Source organism: Canis aureus, chromosome 24 (genome assembly GCF_053574225.1).
Source record: "Canis aureus isolate CA01 chromosome 24, VMU_Caureus_v.1.0, whole genome shotgun sequence".
Taxonomy (NCBI): Eukaryota; Metazoa; Chordata; class Mammalia; order Carnivora; family Canidae; genus Canis; species Canis aureus.
In genome coordinates this window covers 31,327,960-31,343,039 of record NC_135634.1, presented here as the reverse complement: position 1 = coordinate 31,343,039, position 15,080 = coordinate 31,327,960, and the positions used below count along the sequence as shown (strand labels likewise).

General features: G+C 42.3%; 1 protein-coding gene and 1 long non-coding RNA gene across 2 annotated transcripts in view; one reads left to right on the top strand and one right to left on the bottom strand.

Moving 5' to 3' along the window:
* Window positions 1-12,848, top strand: part of LOC144296000 (uncharacterized) — a 29,560-nt gene extending 16,712 nt beyond the window's left edge. Inside the window, exon 3 of the long non-coding RNA XR_013363138.1 lies at window positions 12,534-12,848. This is a non-coding gene — a long non-coding RNA (uncharacterized LOC144296000). The remainder of the gene's footprint in view (window positions 1-12,533) is intronic.
* TRIM35 (tripartite motif containing 35) overlaps window positions 1-15,080 on the bottom strand; it is a 30,326-nt gene that overhangs the window by 10,719 nt on the left and 4,527 nt on the right. Inside the window, exons 2-3 of the mRNA XM_077868756.1 lie at window positions 5,019-5,114; window positions 1,555-1,785 (exon numbers count right to left, since the gene is read on the bottom strand). Of these exons, the coding sequence (XP_077724882.1) occupies window positions 1,555-1,785; window positions 5,019-5,114 (327 nt within the window). The remainder of the gene's footprint in view (window positions 1-1,554; window positions 1,786-5,018; window positions 5,115-15,080) is intronic.

Below are 15,080 nucleotides of genomic sequence, written 5' to 3'. Positions count from 1 at the left end.
CGACTCCATTTATGGAAATCATTTATGCAAGTGTCCAGACCAGGCAAATCTTTAGTGTTTGCTGAAGGCTGATGGCAGGGGCTGGGGTGGTGATAGCTAGAGGGTGTGAGGTTTTCTGTTTCTGCAGCTGATGGTGGTAATGGCTATACATCTCTGTGAACAGAGTAAAAAGCACCAAATTGTACATTTTAAAGGAGTAAATTATATAGTACGTGAATTCTATCTCAATAAAGCTGTTACATTAAAAAAAAAATTTCTGAAAGCACACTGGGTACTGGACCAAGACGACACTCCCAATATCCTAAACAGAAACAGCAAGGAATCTAGTTTTTAGAACCCACCAAATGATTTTGTCATTAGGGGCATTTTGGGGACAGGAGACATCATCGTTCAAAGCCCTATATCAGGCAGAGAACCCACAACAGTCCCTAGCTAGCATGTGACACCTGGCCTCAATGGAGGACATACCTGTCCCTTCTCAACCCACTCTCCAAAGTCTCCCCTTTCCAGATAGTTCGGCTGTTCTAAGTAGAGGAGATAGCTTGCTACCCTGACTGATTTCCAGCTACAGAAACATCTCCATAAAGACCCAGTGATTCATTGGAGGGGGAGAGGGAGAGGGAGGGCAGGAGGTGGGGGAGGGGGTATGTGAAAAAAAATTTTTTTAAATGGACTAAATATATATTTTTTAATGAGACAATGGAGTCATCCTCTTAAGGAAGCAATAGAGAATACCAAAACATCCTATTTAAATTTAAAAATTAAAATTAATTGTATAATTTTAGAATATTTCATTTTGTTTTCTTAATAAAATCCTATACTCCCCGTCTAATCATGAGAAAAACATCAGACAAATCCAGAGTGGAAAAACACTACAGGCTATCTGGCCAGCACACCTCAGGACTGCCAAGGTCATGAGAAACAGAGAAAGAATAAGAAACTGTCACAGACCAGAGGAGACTGAGAGACGGGACAACTAAATGCAATGTGGGTCCCTGGATTGGATCCTGGAGCAGAAAGTGGATATTAATGCAAAAACTGGTGAACTCCAAATAAGTCTAGAGTTGAGTTAATTATAATGCACCAAGGTCAAGTTTCTATGGGCAAATGTGCCACAAGGCAATATAAGGTGTTAATTAACAATGGGAGAAACCAGGAGGAGTAGTATACAGGGCACCCAGTACCACCTTTGCAACTTTTCCACCTTGTTTAAAAGGTACTCCATTGTATTAAGGAGAAGAGAGAGAAGAAAAGAGAGAGAAAGAGAGAGAGCGAGAGTGTAAGGGAGAAAAGAAGAGGGAGAAGGAAAAGAGAGTGAAGCAGAGAGAAGTGAAGAAGCCCTCAGGAACTCCGCTCTGATAAAAATCCCAGAGGAAAAAACCCTCTTGGATTTTCATCCATCACCTCTCCTGACAAGCAGAGCACCTCCTCTGGGGGCTCCTCTGGCCCAGCACCCCAACACTAAGGGAAGACTGGGTGGGCCGGGGCCACTGGTTTCCACTGGCTCCTGAACACCTGCTCCCTGTCCCTGAAGCCAGATGGCGAGCCCCTCACCATGAGAAAAGAAACATCATCCTCCTTCATCTCCACTTGCAGCCGCTCAATCTCACGGGCCAGAGCTTCTGTGTCTTCTGCCAGCTGCTTCATCTTCTCCTCCACCAGACGCTGCTTCTGCCTCGCCTCCTCGGCCATGGCATCCAGGATGGCTTGCTCCTCTACTCTCAGGAACTCACGAAGTTTGTCAAACTCCTGCCGGATTCGCCCTTCCAGCCAGGCGGCTTCCACCTACAACACAGGGCAGGACAGAGCCACGGAGGGTCAGGTTCGGAGGGAATCTCGTAGGCAGCACTTGACCTCAGAACTCTCAGGTTTCTAACAAAAGAGCTCCATTTTTAAAAAGAAACCATGGGTAGAACCTCAACAGATAAAATATGCAGTGTACTAGCACAAATTTGTAAGTTTAAATCACACAGCGTAATGAGGTCGTCTTGATAAATTAAAAAAATCAGATCAAATCTGCTTATAGAGAGCACCTGTCATCTGGATCTTTCTCAATACCATGTTCTGTATCTTGGTTCAGTGCACAAGAGCAAGGGAAATCCTGAATCACAGAAATGAGCTGTTGCAAATAATGACTTTTAAAAATTATTTGCCTTCTGACCTTAGGACTTCAAATCCGTCTGATCCAGAGGCTTACCAAAAGAGGACTAGGAAGTATTTATTTTAAAACTAAAGCATTCACAATATATCATAACTACAAAAGGCTTTAAAAAAGTTAAAAAAAAAAAAAAAGTTAAAACAGGGGCACCTGGGGCTCAGTCGGTTAAGGGTCTGCCTTCAGCTCAAGTCATGATCCCAAGGTGCTGGGATCGAGCCCCACATCGGGCTCCCTGCTCAGTGGGGAATCTGCTTCTCCTTCTCCCCACTTGTGCATTGTCACTCATTCTCTCTCTCTCAAATTTTTTTAAAAAGGTTTTAAAAAAAAAGTTAAAACAAAACCATAAATACACTCAAAGAAAAAGCAGAGAAATAGTTCTTGTCTTGGAATGAGACCTTTTGTAATAAAAAAAACAAGAAGCCTCAGAGAAAAATGAGACCATTGAACAGACATAAAAGAAGTTTTGAATTGCAGGAGTCTATTAATAAAGTTAAATACATAAATACAATTTCAAGAAGATCACTGGGAAAACAACTCAAAATTCGTGTTATAACAATTATTCTTCTTACATACAAAGCACTCTTATGAATCCACTAGGAGAAAAGGCAAATACTCCAAGAAAAAAAGCATGCGAGCTAGCATTCACAGAAGAAACACAAATGGCTTTATATTTGTAAAAAAGTGTATAAACTAACAGTCAAAGAACTACAAATGAGAAGGGATGGATGGCACTGTTGAAACGTCAGGCCTAAAAGACTGACCGTTCGTGGTGGGAAAGACAGTGAAATCTGGGATGATCTTTGTCCCACAGGAAGATAAAAAACAGCAGGCAGGAAAACCCTGCCAGTGCAAAAGTTAAGTCCAATCATCCTTCCTGCTGGCAATAAAGGAGTAAGCTTTGGGGTACCTGGGTGGCTCAGTGGTTGAGCGTCTGCCTCCAGCTCAGGTCATGATCCCTGGGTCCCGGGATCGAGTCCCACATCGGGCTCCCAGCAGGGAGCTTGCTTCTCCCTCTGCCTCTCTGTATCTCTCATGAATAAATAAATAAATACAATCTTTAAAAAATAAATAAATAAAGGGGTAAGCCTCAAAGCTTACTCACTTCCCTCATCTACCTGCACTGATTGGATCTAGGGGACAAGCATGAACACACGGGAATCCTGGAATCTTTACACCAGGCACATCAGAGGGCTACAGTATTTGGGACAGGCAGACAGGTGCTATCAACTGGACATACGGACATGACCCAGGCACTGCCACTGCAGTCCTGCACAAGGCCAGCCAGGTGAACGGGGCTGGCCACAAAAGGAACTCAAGTGACAGAAGTGAAGCTCCGATTCCATGGTGCCTGCAGGGAAAGAAACAACATGTGCTCTCGCCACGACAGGCCAGTCACTTCATGTCTGGACTAGAAGCTCAACATGTGCTATGGCTCTGACAAGATGACAAAATGATTCATTGGAGAAGTGAAAAAACGCCTCTCAAATCAGTTTTTTGGTCTGTAAGACATGAGAAATGGCGAAGGACATGCATTAACCTCAAGGGAACATTTAAAAACTTCCCAATAAGACAGAATTGTCTTTTTTTTTTTTTTTTTTTTTTTTATAGATGAGGGGGTTAGCTTAGAGTGGGTAATGGATGTGCCTGGAAAACAAGGCTTGGGTTTCAAAGTAGCTCTGCTTTGCAATTTCTACCCTGGCCATCCCAACATTTCACACTGGCACAGGTGGGTCTTAGCTGAGCAGTACTTAGTAGCAGTAGTCACCCAGGGAGTCAGAGAGCAAAGCTAGCACAACCGTCAGAAACCCAGCTGCCAATCCACACAAGACTCAGAGGAAGAGACCACACCAAGGTACAAACAATGAGAGTGGGGGAAAAAGGGAAGTCCATTCATTTATTCAATTTACAAACATTTATTGATCACCCATCATGTACCAAGAACTCTCAGATACTAGTGTAGCCTGCTTTCATTATATTCTACTGGGAGTCGATTAAAAAATAAATAACAAAAAGTTAATTGCAGGTAATGAAGTATTCTGAAGACACCAAAATGGGTGATACAAGAGCAAGTAAAGTGGAGGACTACTTGGGTAAGATGATCAGGGAATGCTTCTCCAAAGGGATGTCTGAGCTGAGATCTTAAGGACAAGCTTCTTCTTATGGGAGATCCAGGGAGAAGAGACTTAGTTCATTTGAGGGAAAGGAAGAAGGCCAATGTGGCTGGAACCAAGCATCGGAGGAGACGAAGCCGAGGCGCAGGTAGGGGTTGGATGAGGGCCTTGGAGGCCATGGTGAGGAGTCTGGATTATGAGGGTGATGAAGCCACTGGACAGTTTTAAGCAGAGGACTGATGCAATCAATGCATTTTTCTAAAAGATCAGTCTTCTCTGTGGAGATGGACTGCAGAACAAGAGTGGAAGCCTGGGGCCCAAGTAGGAGACCAGTTGAGAAACAATGGAGACATGGCCAAGATGGTGGGTGGTGATGGAAACAGAGCACTGTTGGGTGGACATGATGCATTTCGTAGTTAGAGAGGCCAGGACTGCTGATGGAGTGGACCCGGGGAATAAGAGGGAAAGCAGCCTGAGCAGCTGGATAGATGGTCAAGTGCAGCACGTCCTCAAGCTATTCTGAAACCATAGTGCAGATGGCTTAAGTAACTTTTCAAGGAGCTGCCAGGGCTGCTGGTATGGCCATGCCCAGCTATATAGAGAGGCCATAGTGTGGCAGTGACCTAGGATGTGACTATACGCTAGCCCCCACGGTTAGGGAAGGCTGAATCTGTGTCAACACCCACAGCCAGGGCCAGCCCACCCCGGCCTCCCCCACCACCATCTCCCCGCCCAGCTGGAGTACTCACCTGATTGTGCTTGGCAATGGCCTCGTAGGAGCGCCTCATGGCCCAGAAGGCCTTGGCTTTCTCCCGCAGTGCGTGCTCCATGTTCCTGCACTTGGCCTGCCGTGAGGAACAAGAAGGAGGAACATCAGAGCTGGAGACCAGGCAGGGGGAGGACATACTCCATTTGCAACTGGAGTCTCACTTCACTGTGGGTACAACTCAACCACATTTACTCAACCGGTCTGTCCATACATTGTAGCACATAGCCCTGGCTTTGAATCTGGTTGTTAGTCTAAAGCCCTCTCAGACACCTAAACGACCCCTTTGTTTTTTATACCTGGTACAGATGGGGAGACAGGGCCGAGGAAGTAAATGATCTGTTCCCTCTCAAGTTGGGCACAGTATGGCATAGGTCATCCCACTCAGGCCTAAAGCTGGTCCAGGCTGTCCATGAACCCCTGAGCTGTGTGTCAACTATATAAACAATGCACGCACAGGCTCCCTTTATGCCTTTCTAAATTGGACCGGCCTGCAGTCAGTAATGAACAGGTCTGATTATAGGGCGATCCAGTTATTTCTATAGGGCCTTATTTAAATGACATGTCTCCCACATCACCACCTTACTGCAATATTCCAATAGTGCATGGGCTATGCAAAATACTTTAATCAAATACTTTTGGCTTCATAGTTTTGTTTTGTTTTGTTTTTTAAACTTTACCATTATTGCTCTGATCTCCTTGGACTCCTTGAAGAACCATTACCAGGTTTAGCTTGGACTCCTACCTTTTGTGTTCAAGGCCTATCTGCTTCTCTCCATCTTTATCCTTTTCTCTCCTCATTCTGAGAAAGCCTACCAAGTGTGTCTTTGGAAAAATAGTAACAATTCTAATGGTGTTAATTATAAATTACTAGCATTTATTGAGCATTTACTATTTGCCAGGGAATGTGCTACTTATTTTACAAAATATGTCACTTCATTGTCACTTTATCCCTATTAGGTAAGTAATATCATTAGCTTCATTTTATACATTAAAAAACAACCACAACAACAAAACCAAAAGCACATAAAAAAGGAAGTGACTAGCCCAAGAGCCCACTGCTAGTATGTGGCAGGACAAGGATATGAACTTAGACAATGATGGTAGGCAGCCCCTAAGATGGCCCTGGGGATCCCTCCCTCCTATCAGATAGCAAAGTTTATTGCTTTAAGTTTCCAAATTTGAGGGCAATTTGTTATGCAGCAATAGATAATGCAGATCTGTCCTGAAAAGCCTCATCCATACATGGACCTGATTCAAATGATGAGATTTAGGAGCTGATGCTATAGTGGGGTAAGACATTTGGGAATCTTGGGAGGGGGTGAATGTATTCGGCATGCTGGGGGGACAGGAACCACTGGGGAACAGATGGCAAGCCTGAAGGAGGCAGCCTCTAAAATGGCCCCAGTGATCCCCACCTCTGGGGGTTCATGCCCTGGTGGAATCCGCTCCCCGTGGGCTGGACCTGGTGACTTGCTTCTATCCAGCAGAATGTGGCAAGAGCAAAGGGATATCACCTCTCAGGTGAGGTGCCTAAAAGCCTGTGCACGCCCCTACTGGCCTTCCACTGCTTGCCCACTTCGATGGAAGCCAGGTGCCACACTGGGATCCAGCCTATGGAGGGGCCCATGGGGCTAGGAACAGAGGATGGCCTCCAACCAGCAGCCCATGAGGACTGTCATCCTGCCAGCAGCCACATGAAGGAGGGAACTCGAGTGGCGATCTTGATCCCCTTGAACCTTCAAATAAGACGGCAGCATTGGGGGAGATGTGAGGCAGACACGCCCGGTTAAGTCATGCTCCGAGTCCTGACCTACAGGAACCATGAAATAATAGATATTTCTTCTTTTAAACCACGACTTTCGGAGGTGATCTGTCATGAGGCAATAACTAGGCTGTTTGCCTGCTCCAGACTATTAACTGCTGTACTGCAGAAAATGACGACTGATTTCATTTTTCTGCAGGTTTTCTCTTCTAATCATTTTGGCTATTTTTATGATGTTGAGAACAGATTTTTTTTGTTTCGTTTTCTGTAGAATAGTATCTCTAAGGTGCCTCCTCAATAGCAAAATAAAATCAGTATGACTATCTCACAAGACCAGAGAAATCTCATCCTCAATGTTTTGTGGGACAAGATGTTTTGTTACAAAGTCATATGAGAAAGTCCAAAACAATCCTGTGATTTGCCAAATAAGCATGGATGAGAGGAGTGAAGCCGCTGCCCTCACACATTACTCAGGGGTGTGCAGCCCAGCCCAGCCTTCTGCCTTCAACCTTGATGGCTTGGGTGTTACAGGTGGATGAAGATGGGAGGCGGGGTCAATAGGCCCTGTCCTTTCCCAAACTCCTGAAGCACTTGGAGAGTTCTGGTGTCCTACAACAAAGACCAACCCCAAAATGAGGTGTGAGTTGATGAGATCCACCAATGATTCTATTAGTGAGAAGCAGTTATTACTGTGCATGCACTATGCATTACGTACTAAAGTAAGTACTTAACAGATATCACGTTATTCAATTCTTACATTCTTGTAAGGCAGGCATTACATTCCTCTTTTACAGAGAGAAAATAAGGCCCAGAGGAGTTGAGTAACTTGCCAAAATTATACAGTTAGACTTCAGCAGACCTGGGATTTGTATTCAGAACTGTCCAACAATAAAGGCCATGTTCTTTTTTTTTCTTTTTTTTTAATTTATTTTTTATTGGTGTTCAATTCGTCAACATACAGATTAGCACCCAGTGCTCATCCCATCAAGTGCCCACCTCAGTGCCCACCACCCAGTCACCCCCACCCCCCCGCCCATCTCCCCTTCCACCACCCCTAGTTCGTTTCCCAGAGTTAGGCGTCTTTCATGTTCTGTCTCCCTTTCTGATATTTCCCACTCATTTTTTCTCCTTTCCCCTTTATTCCCTTTCACTATTTTTTATATTCCTCAAATGAATGAGACCATATGATGTTTGTCCTTCTCCGATTGACTTATTTCACTCAGCAGAATACCCTCCAGTTCCATCCACGTTGAAGCTAATGGTGGGTATTTGTCATTTCTAATGGCTGAGTAATATTCCATTGTATACATAAACCACATCTTTATCCATTCATCTTTCAATGGACAGTGAGGCTCCTTCCACAGTTTGGCTATTGTGGACATTGCTGCTAGAAACATCAGGGTGCAGGTGTCCTGGTGTTTCATTGCATCTGTATCTTTGGGGTAAATCCCCAGCAATGCAATTGCTGGGTCGTAGGGCAGATCTATTTTAACTCTGAGGAACCTCCACACAGTTTTTTTTCTTTTTTAAATTCGGTTCAACTTTTTTTTTTTTTTTAAAGATTCTATTTATTTATTTATTCATGAAAGACACAGAGAGAAAAAGAGGCAGAGACACAGGCAGAGAGAGAAGCAGGCTCCATGCAAGGAGCCCGATTTGGGACTTGATCCCGGGACTCCAGGATCACACCCTGGGCCAAAGGCAGGCGCTAAACCACTGAGCCACCCAGGGATTCCCATCCGCACAGTTTTCCAGAGTGGCTGGACCAGTTCACATTCCCACCAACAGTGCAAGAGGGTTCCCTTTTCTCCGCATCCTCTCCAACATTTGTGGTTACCTGCCTTGTTAATTTTCCCCATTCTCACTGGTGTGAGGTGGGATCTCATTGTGGTTTTGATTTGTATTTCCCTGATGGCAAGTGATGCAGAGCATTTTCTCATGTGCTTGTTGGCCATGTCTATGTCTTCCTCTGTGAGATTTCTGTTCATGTCTTTTGCCCATTTCATGATTGGATTGTTTGTTTCTTTGCTCTTGAGTTTAAGAAGTTCTTTATGGATCTTGGAAACTAGCCCTTTATCTGATACGTCATTTGCAAATATCTTCTCCCATTCTGTAGGTTGTCTTTTAGTTTTGTTGACTGTATCTAAAGGCCATGTTCTTAGCCACACTACACATCCTATCTCAGGGAGCTATTACTATGTTTGTCTGCCTGCCTTTTATGTTTCTGAATGTATCATCTTATTCCTGAATTTGTTGTCAGTTTTCTTTAGTTCTAGAAAATCAGTTTATAATTCTGTCAATACTTTGCCCAATTCCTTCAATAACCTAGCATGTTCATGAATTTTCCTCCCATAAATGGCAAACTAACACATTTTAAAAACTAGTGGATATTTCGGGCATCTGGGTGGTTCCATTGGTTAAGCATCCAACTCCTGATGTTTGGCTCAGGTCATGATCTCACAGTCCTGAGATGGAGATCCTTGTCAGGCTCTCAGCTCAGCAAGGAGTCTACTTGAGTTTTTCTCTCTCTCCTTCTGCCTCTCCTCAGGCTTGTGTGTGCATGCACTCTCTCCCTCTCTCTCAAAATAATTAAAATCTTAAAAAACAAAAACTAATGGATATTCCAAAACTGGAAACAAACCAAATGCCCATCAACAAGAGATGGATGAATAAATTATGGTATATTCGTATAACAGTAAACTACTCTGCAATAAAAAAGGAACTGCTGGCACATGTAACATGAGTACACCTGTGTGTGTATATAAATTTTGATGGAAAGAAGCCGGATACGAAAGAATAGATATGTATGTGTCATTCCATTTATGTGAAGCTCAAGAACAGGCAGCATGAATATTTTCTGACAAAAATCAGAAGGTGGTTGCTTCCTGGTGGACTGACTGGGAAGAGGAGAGCTCTCCAAGGTGAGAGAAGTGTTCTATAGTTCCTTTGGGGTGGCAAGTGTAAGGTGTGCGTGACACTCAGAACTCCTCAAACTCAATAGTTAAGATCTATGCATTTTATTAATATAAATTATACTTCAAAATTTTAGAAGCCTCTAAAATGAAAACTTCAGCAGTTTTAGCCTTTTCTTATCATTTACCAAGAGCGTTCCTTCCTCAGTGAAATCCCTTCAATTTCTCTCGGGTTTAATGAGTTGCTTTTTACCTTTTAATCTCTTTTTGTTGGCAAATTTGCTTTGGCATAAAACATAAATGTGCCTTAAATACACAGAAATGTGTCTTAAGTAGTTATAAACTGAACACCTCTGTAACCACGCCCAGGATGTGTCCCTTCTCAATCTTATTCCCTTTTTCCTTTTGAAGGAAGCAAAGATCCTAATTTGTATAACATTTCCTTGCTTTTCTTTATAGTTCTATCACCCATGTATGCATCCCTCATCTAAATAATATACTTTAGTTTTGCCTGGTTTTGAACTTTATATTGATGGAGCCATTCGGTATGCATTCTTTTGTGTGCTGTTTCCTTTTACCTTAATATTTAGGTTTGTAGGATTCAAATGTTATTGTATGTAAGTTTACTATTCATTGTTCAATTGTAGTCTGCACACCACAATCACTTCCCTATTCTGGTGTTCATGGACAGTTGGGTCATTTACAATCTTCAAGTAATATAAATAGCATGAACCTTCTTATAGACATCTCCTGGCACACGTGTACACTTGTCTCTGTGCAAAATATTTCTGGGGGCAGGAATGGGCCACAGGTGTATTTTCAACTTCAGTATATCATGACAAACTGTTTTCGAAAGCATTTGAACCAGTTTATACCACATAAGCGATGTTAAGAAAAAATGTTTATTTATCACTTGTATCTTTATTTTTAAATACCTGTTCAAATCTTTTGATCATTTTTCAATGGATGTGCCTGCCATTTTCCTACAGGTTTGTAGGAATTCATTATAAATGTGCAATGTATGTCTTTCATGGGTTATATGTATAAGTATGTTCTATTGTATCGCTTATATTTAATTTCAATATGGTCAAATTTATCAGTCTTTTCCTTTAGAATTAGGGCTCCTTGGTTTTGTTTTAAAAATACCTCCTCCCCTCCCAAACTGCTAAAAGAAACTCAAAAAACAAAACAAAACAAAAAACCCTCTATATCCTAGGATCAAAAAGATAATCTCCTATATTATTTATTTTAAGCTCATGGCTTTCCTTTCTCACTTAGGTCCTGCATGGATAACCTGGAGTTTATCCTGTGAGTGGTGTGAGCTGGGAGCTCCCTGCCTCACAACCATTATTTGGAGTACTAACATTCCCCACTAACATACAGGCCATCTCAACCATATATCAAACAGATCTATTTCCAGTTCTCTAGTTTGTTTCCCTGGCCCAACTGTTTGTCCTCTGCCAACATCACAGAGCCATTTCTGTGGCTGTAAAATAAACTAAGAGCTAAATGTCTCCAAAGAATGTTTTGGCATTCATTGGCCCTTTGAATTTTCATGCAAATATTAGAATCAGCTTGCCAAATTCCATGAAATATCACATTGGAATTTTGATTTGCATAGTACTGACTCTACAGATCAGTTTGGAGAAAACTGACACCTTTAAATACTGAGTCTTCTCATCTATGAACATAGTATATCTTGCCACTTACTGTTTGATGTCTCTCAATGAAATTATATATTTTTCTCTGCCAGATAGTTGCACTGTTACATTCATTGTTAGATACCCAATTTTTATACTATTGTAAATGTTTTTTTTTATTTTTGCTACTAATATAAAGAAATACAGTCAATTTTGGTTGTGTAAACAGCATTCTTCTAAACTCAGCTACATCCATAATTTATCTGTAATATCTTTTTGTTTTCTCTGCAACATAAATTTCTATGCAGATATATGCAATCATATTATTTGTGTATTACGCCAAGGTAGTTTCCCTCTTTCCTAACCTTATATATTTTACTTATGATTCCTGACTTACTTAATTAGCTAGGATCTTTAGTACAAAACTAAATACATTAGGCCATAATGGGCATTTCTGTTTTTTTTCTTGAACCCAATGAGAAAACTTTCGATGTTTTTTTTTTTTTAAGGATTTTATTTATATATTTATTCATGAGAGGCACAGAGAGAGGGAGGGAGAGGCAGAGACACAGGCAGAGGGAGAAGCAGGCTCCATGCAGGAAGCCTGATATGGGACTCGATCCCAGGTCTCCAGGATCAGGCCCTGGGCTGAAGGTGGCACTAACCGCTGATCACCAGGGCTGCCCGAAAACTTTCAATGTTTTACCATGAAATACGGTATCGGCTATTGTTTTTCAGTAGGTATCCTTAATCAGATTAGTGTAGTTTCCTTCTTTTCTAGTTTGCTAATTTTTTAAATCATATACTGAATTTCAACAAATGTATTTTCATCATCTATTGTCACATATTTAAATATGTGATATTAAATATTTAAACATGGTTAAATATTACCATATTTAAGTAGCACATAACTGGGTTGTTTCCCTATATGGCAACTTTTGTCATTCAACTGAAATACTTAACATAATTACTCAATACATTTGCTTTTAAACCTACCAACTTGTTCTGTGCTATTCGACCCACTTGTTCAGTTCTTCCTTTCCCTTTTTGGGGTTTTATTATGCATGTTTTATTCCACCTTTTCCCTTTCCATGCATTTAGTGATTAATCTAGGAAATACTGCATGTAAAAAGTGTAAATTCAAATGAATCTAAACAATACACTTTTCATGTTTGCTTTAGATATTCTGATTTTAAACATACTTGTAACCACTTGGACGGACCATTCAGGGACTGCATGTAGTCCAGAGTGCCCTGAATGAGCAGAAGCTGCTGGCTGACTAGAGGGAACTCTGGTGTGAAGCCTGTCAGGACAAATATGGATCATCACTGCCCTGGATGGAGCTAAATGGCCCATGACACATGTGGAGCATCGCCCAGACCCCAAGCCCAAAACACCAAATGAGCTCTGATTTTAGTTTCAAATTACCACACTCAGGATTACTTATTTATAAACATGCAAAACAGAGAGTTTTTATTTACACTAAAGGATTCTGAATGTGATTATATAGTCTACATTGTTTATTTTTAAAAATTACAATTTGATTCCTTAAGCAAAATTTTCCAATAGTATATTTAATACCCTAAGGATTTTACAAAATTGTTTTATCCAAAATGTCCATTAACACAAGTGCTACATGGTATAACAGTAAATGAGACAGGTGTAGATAAGAAAAATAATAAATATTATTTCCCAAGATTGTCATAGCACCCCTGCAGTACCTATCAAAGTGCTAGTCATGTCTGTAGTCAGGGCTATCCAGCCCAAGACAGGTTTTCTGTCCTCCAAGGCCCTACTACGTATGCTGTCACTTCTGACCAATTCCCGTCTGCACCACCACCCAACTATCTCAACATGGCCTTGAAAATTCAGCTCAGGCTCTTTTCACTTCCTCCAGAGAGGCATTTTTATCTCCCCAGTAGAGGTCAGGTGCTCTCACAGTTCTTAGGTACACCTCTATCGTCCCACTTAGTACCCTAGGTAATCAACTCACTTTCCAGGAAAGGCTTCAGGCTTCCAAGAAAGGGTAAGTCCTCTGGGCCAGCAGAATGGTGCCCAATGAACCTTTGCAGAAAGAATGGACGCTTGCCCTGCAAGGGTAGAAAGTGTCCTATCCATGCATCTCCCCAGGTCTCAGCAGAGTAGATGCTCAACTACCTAGCCACCCAATCAAGAAGTACATCAAACACCTGTGTTGTTTCCCCTATACCACACTGCCTCCTGGACTCAAAGTTAGGAGACCTGATTTATACCTTTGTCTTTGTTGTTAACCACTGGTGAGAACTCTGGCAAAAGCTTGCTCTCTCACTGGCTCGCAGTCAGGCTCCATACCTTAAAAATGAAGTTATGAAAGGTTCTACAGACTCTTAAACTTCACCGTAAAGATGAAGATGTAGTTTTCTGTTCATGCTTACCTAAGCCCATCACCAGGGTTTCCAGGATCGGCCTCTAACCATTTTTCCTACCTATTTCAAACATTTGTTTTTAGGCAAATTGACACAGCAGTGAAGAGCTCTGGCATTTGGCCTCCCAAGTTCAAATCCCCACTCCTCTGTTTAGTAGCATGTGATTCTGAGCAAATTCCTTCCTCATGTGAGCAAGAGAGAGGAGACTACCTAGCGTGCAGGATTGCTGTGAGGTTCCCACTGGTCCATCCACATAAAGTGCTTACAAGAGCACATCAGGCATGTTTTGGCTCTCACTACTATTAAATGCCACTTAGTGGTGGGTAATTTCTCTCTCCTACTGGTTATTCTCCAGTTTTCTTAAATGGATAGCATAAATGCATCCAAGACAACTTGATCTTGCCCAGGTCCCTTTCTTATCCAACTCCAACCCAGTCTCCTGTTCTCTCTTTCCTCCTTGGGGTTCAGGCCTCCTCCTGAAGCACGGGTCCAACATGATGCCTAGTGCCGGGGTCCCCTAACTCAGGAGCCTCAGTGAGCAGTGTTCAATAAGCTCCCACCCTGCCCCCTGGGCACATGCCTTATTAAGCAGGCAGTAAATGTCTTCCACACAACTTGGATGTAGTAGTACCCAGAACATAAGCAGGGGGATCCAGATGGGAGTGAGTTTGGGGAAAAGAAATGTCAGGGAGGTAGGGAGGAAAAACTTAAGGAAAACATGGAATATTCCTGAGGTAAGATTCAGCCAGACTGATTTTAAGAAGGGAACCTCAGATGGGGAATGGATTGGGGTTGGTACAGGAGGCTGGAGGGCAGAGATTGGCTCTCAAGTCACTCCACGTGAGGAAGGGGTCTGGACAAGGCAGTTCAAGGCCTGGGATTTGGCAGGTGTTCCAGGCAGCCTTGTCTTCAAGATGCGAGGCAGAGCAAACGCCAGACTGGGAGTCAGGAAATACAAGTTCTGATCCTAGATGTACCCTTCCCATTCCCCATCACCGCCATGAACTGCTGTATTTCTCCAAGTTTCTGCCTTCTCACTAGTGAAATGGAATCATCTCCCCACAGTGCTCCATGGCTCCGGGCTTATGTATTCGGGAATCTCCAAGTTTTCCAAGGAAGTTCTCAATTAGCGTTTTCATTCAATAATAACAACAACAACAAAAAAAAAACCCCTGAAACTAAGGTAAACCATTTCTGCATCACCTTGTAAACAGTGCTGACACACGCTTTCAGTTCCTCCAACTCTGGTGCCAGCATTTGTATTTGTTAACAACTTCCTTGACACCAATCTATACTACTTTCATTGTCTTGGTCTAATAAGCA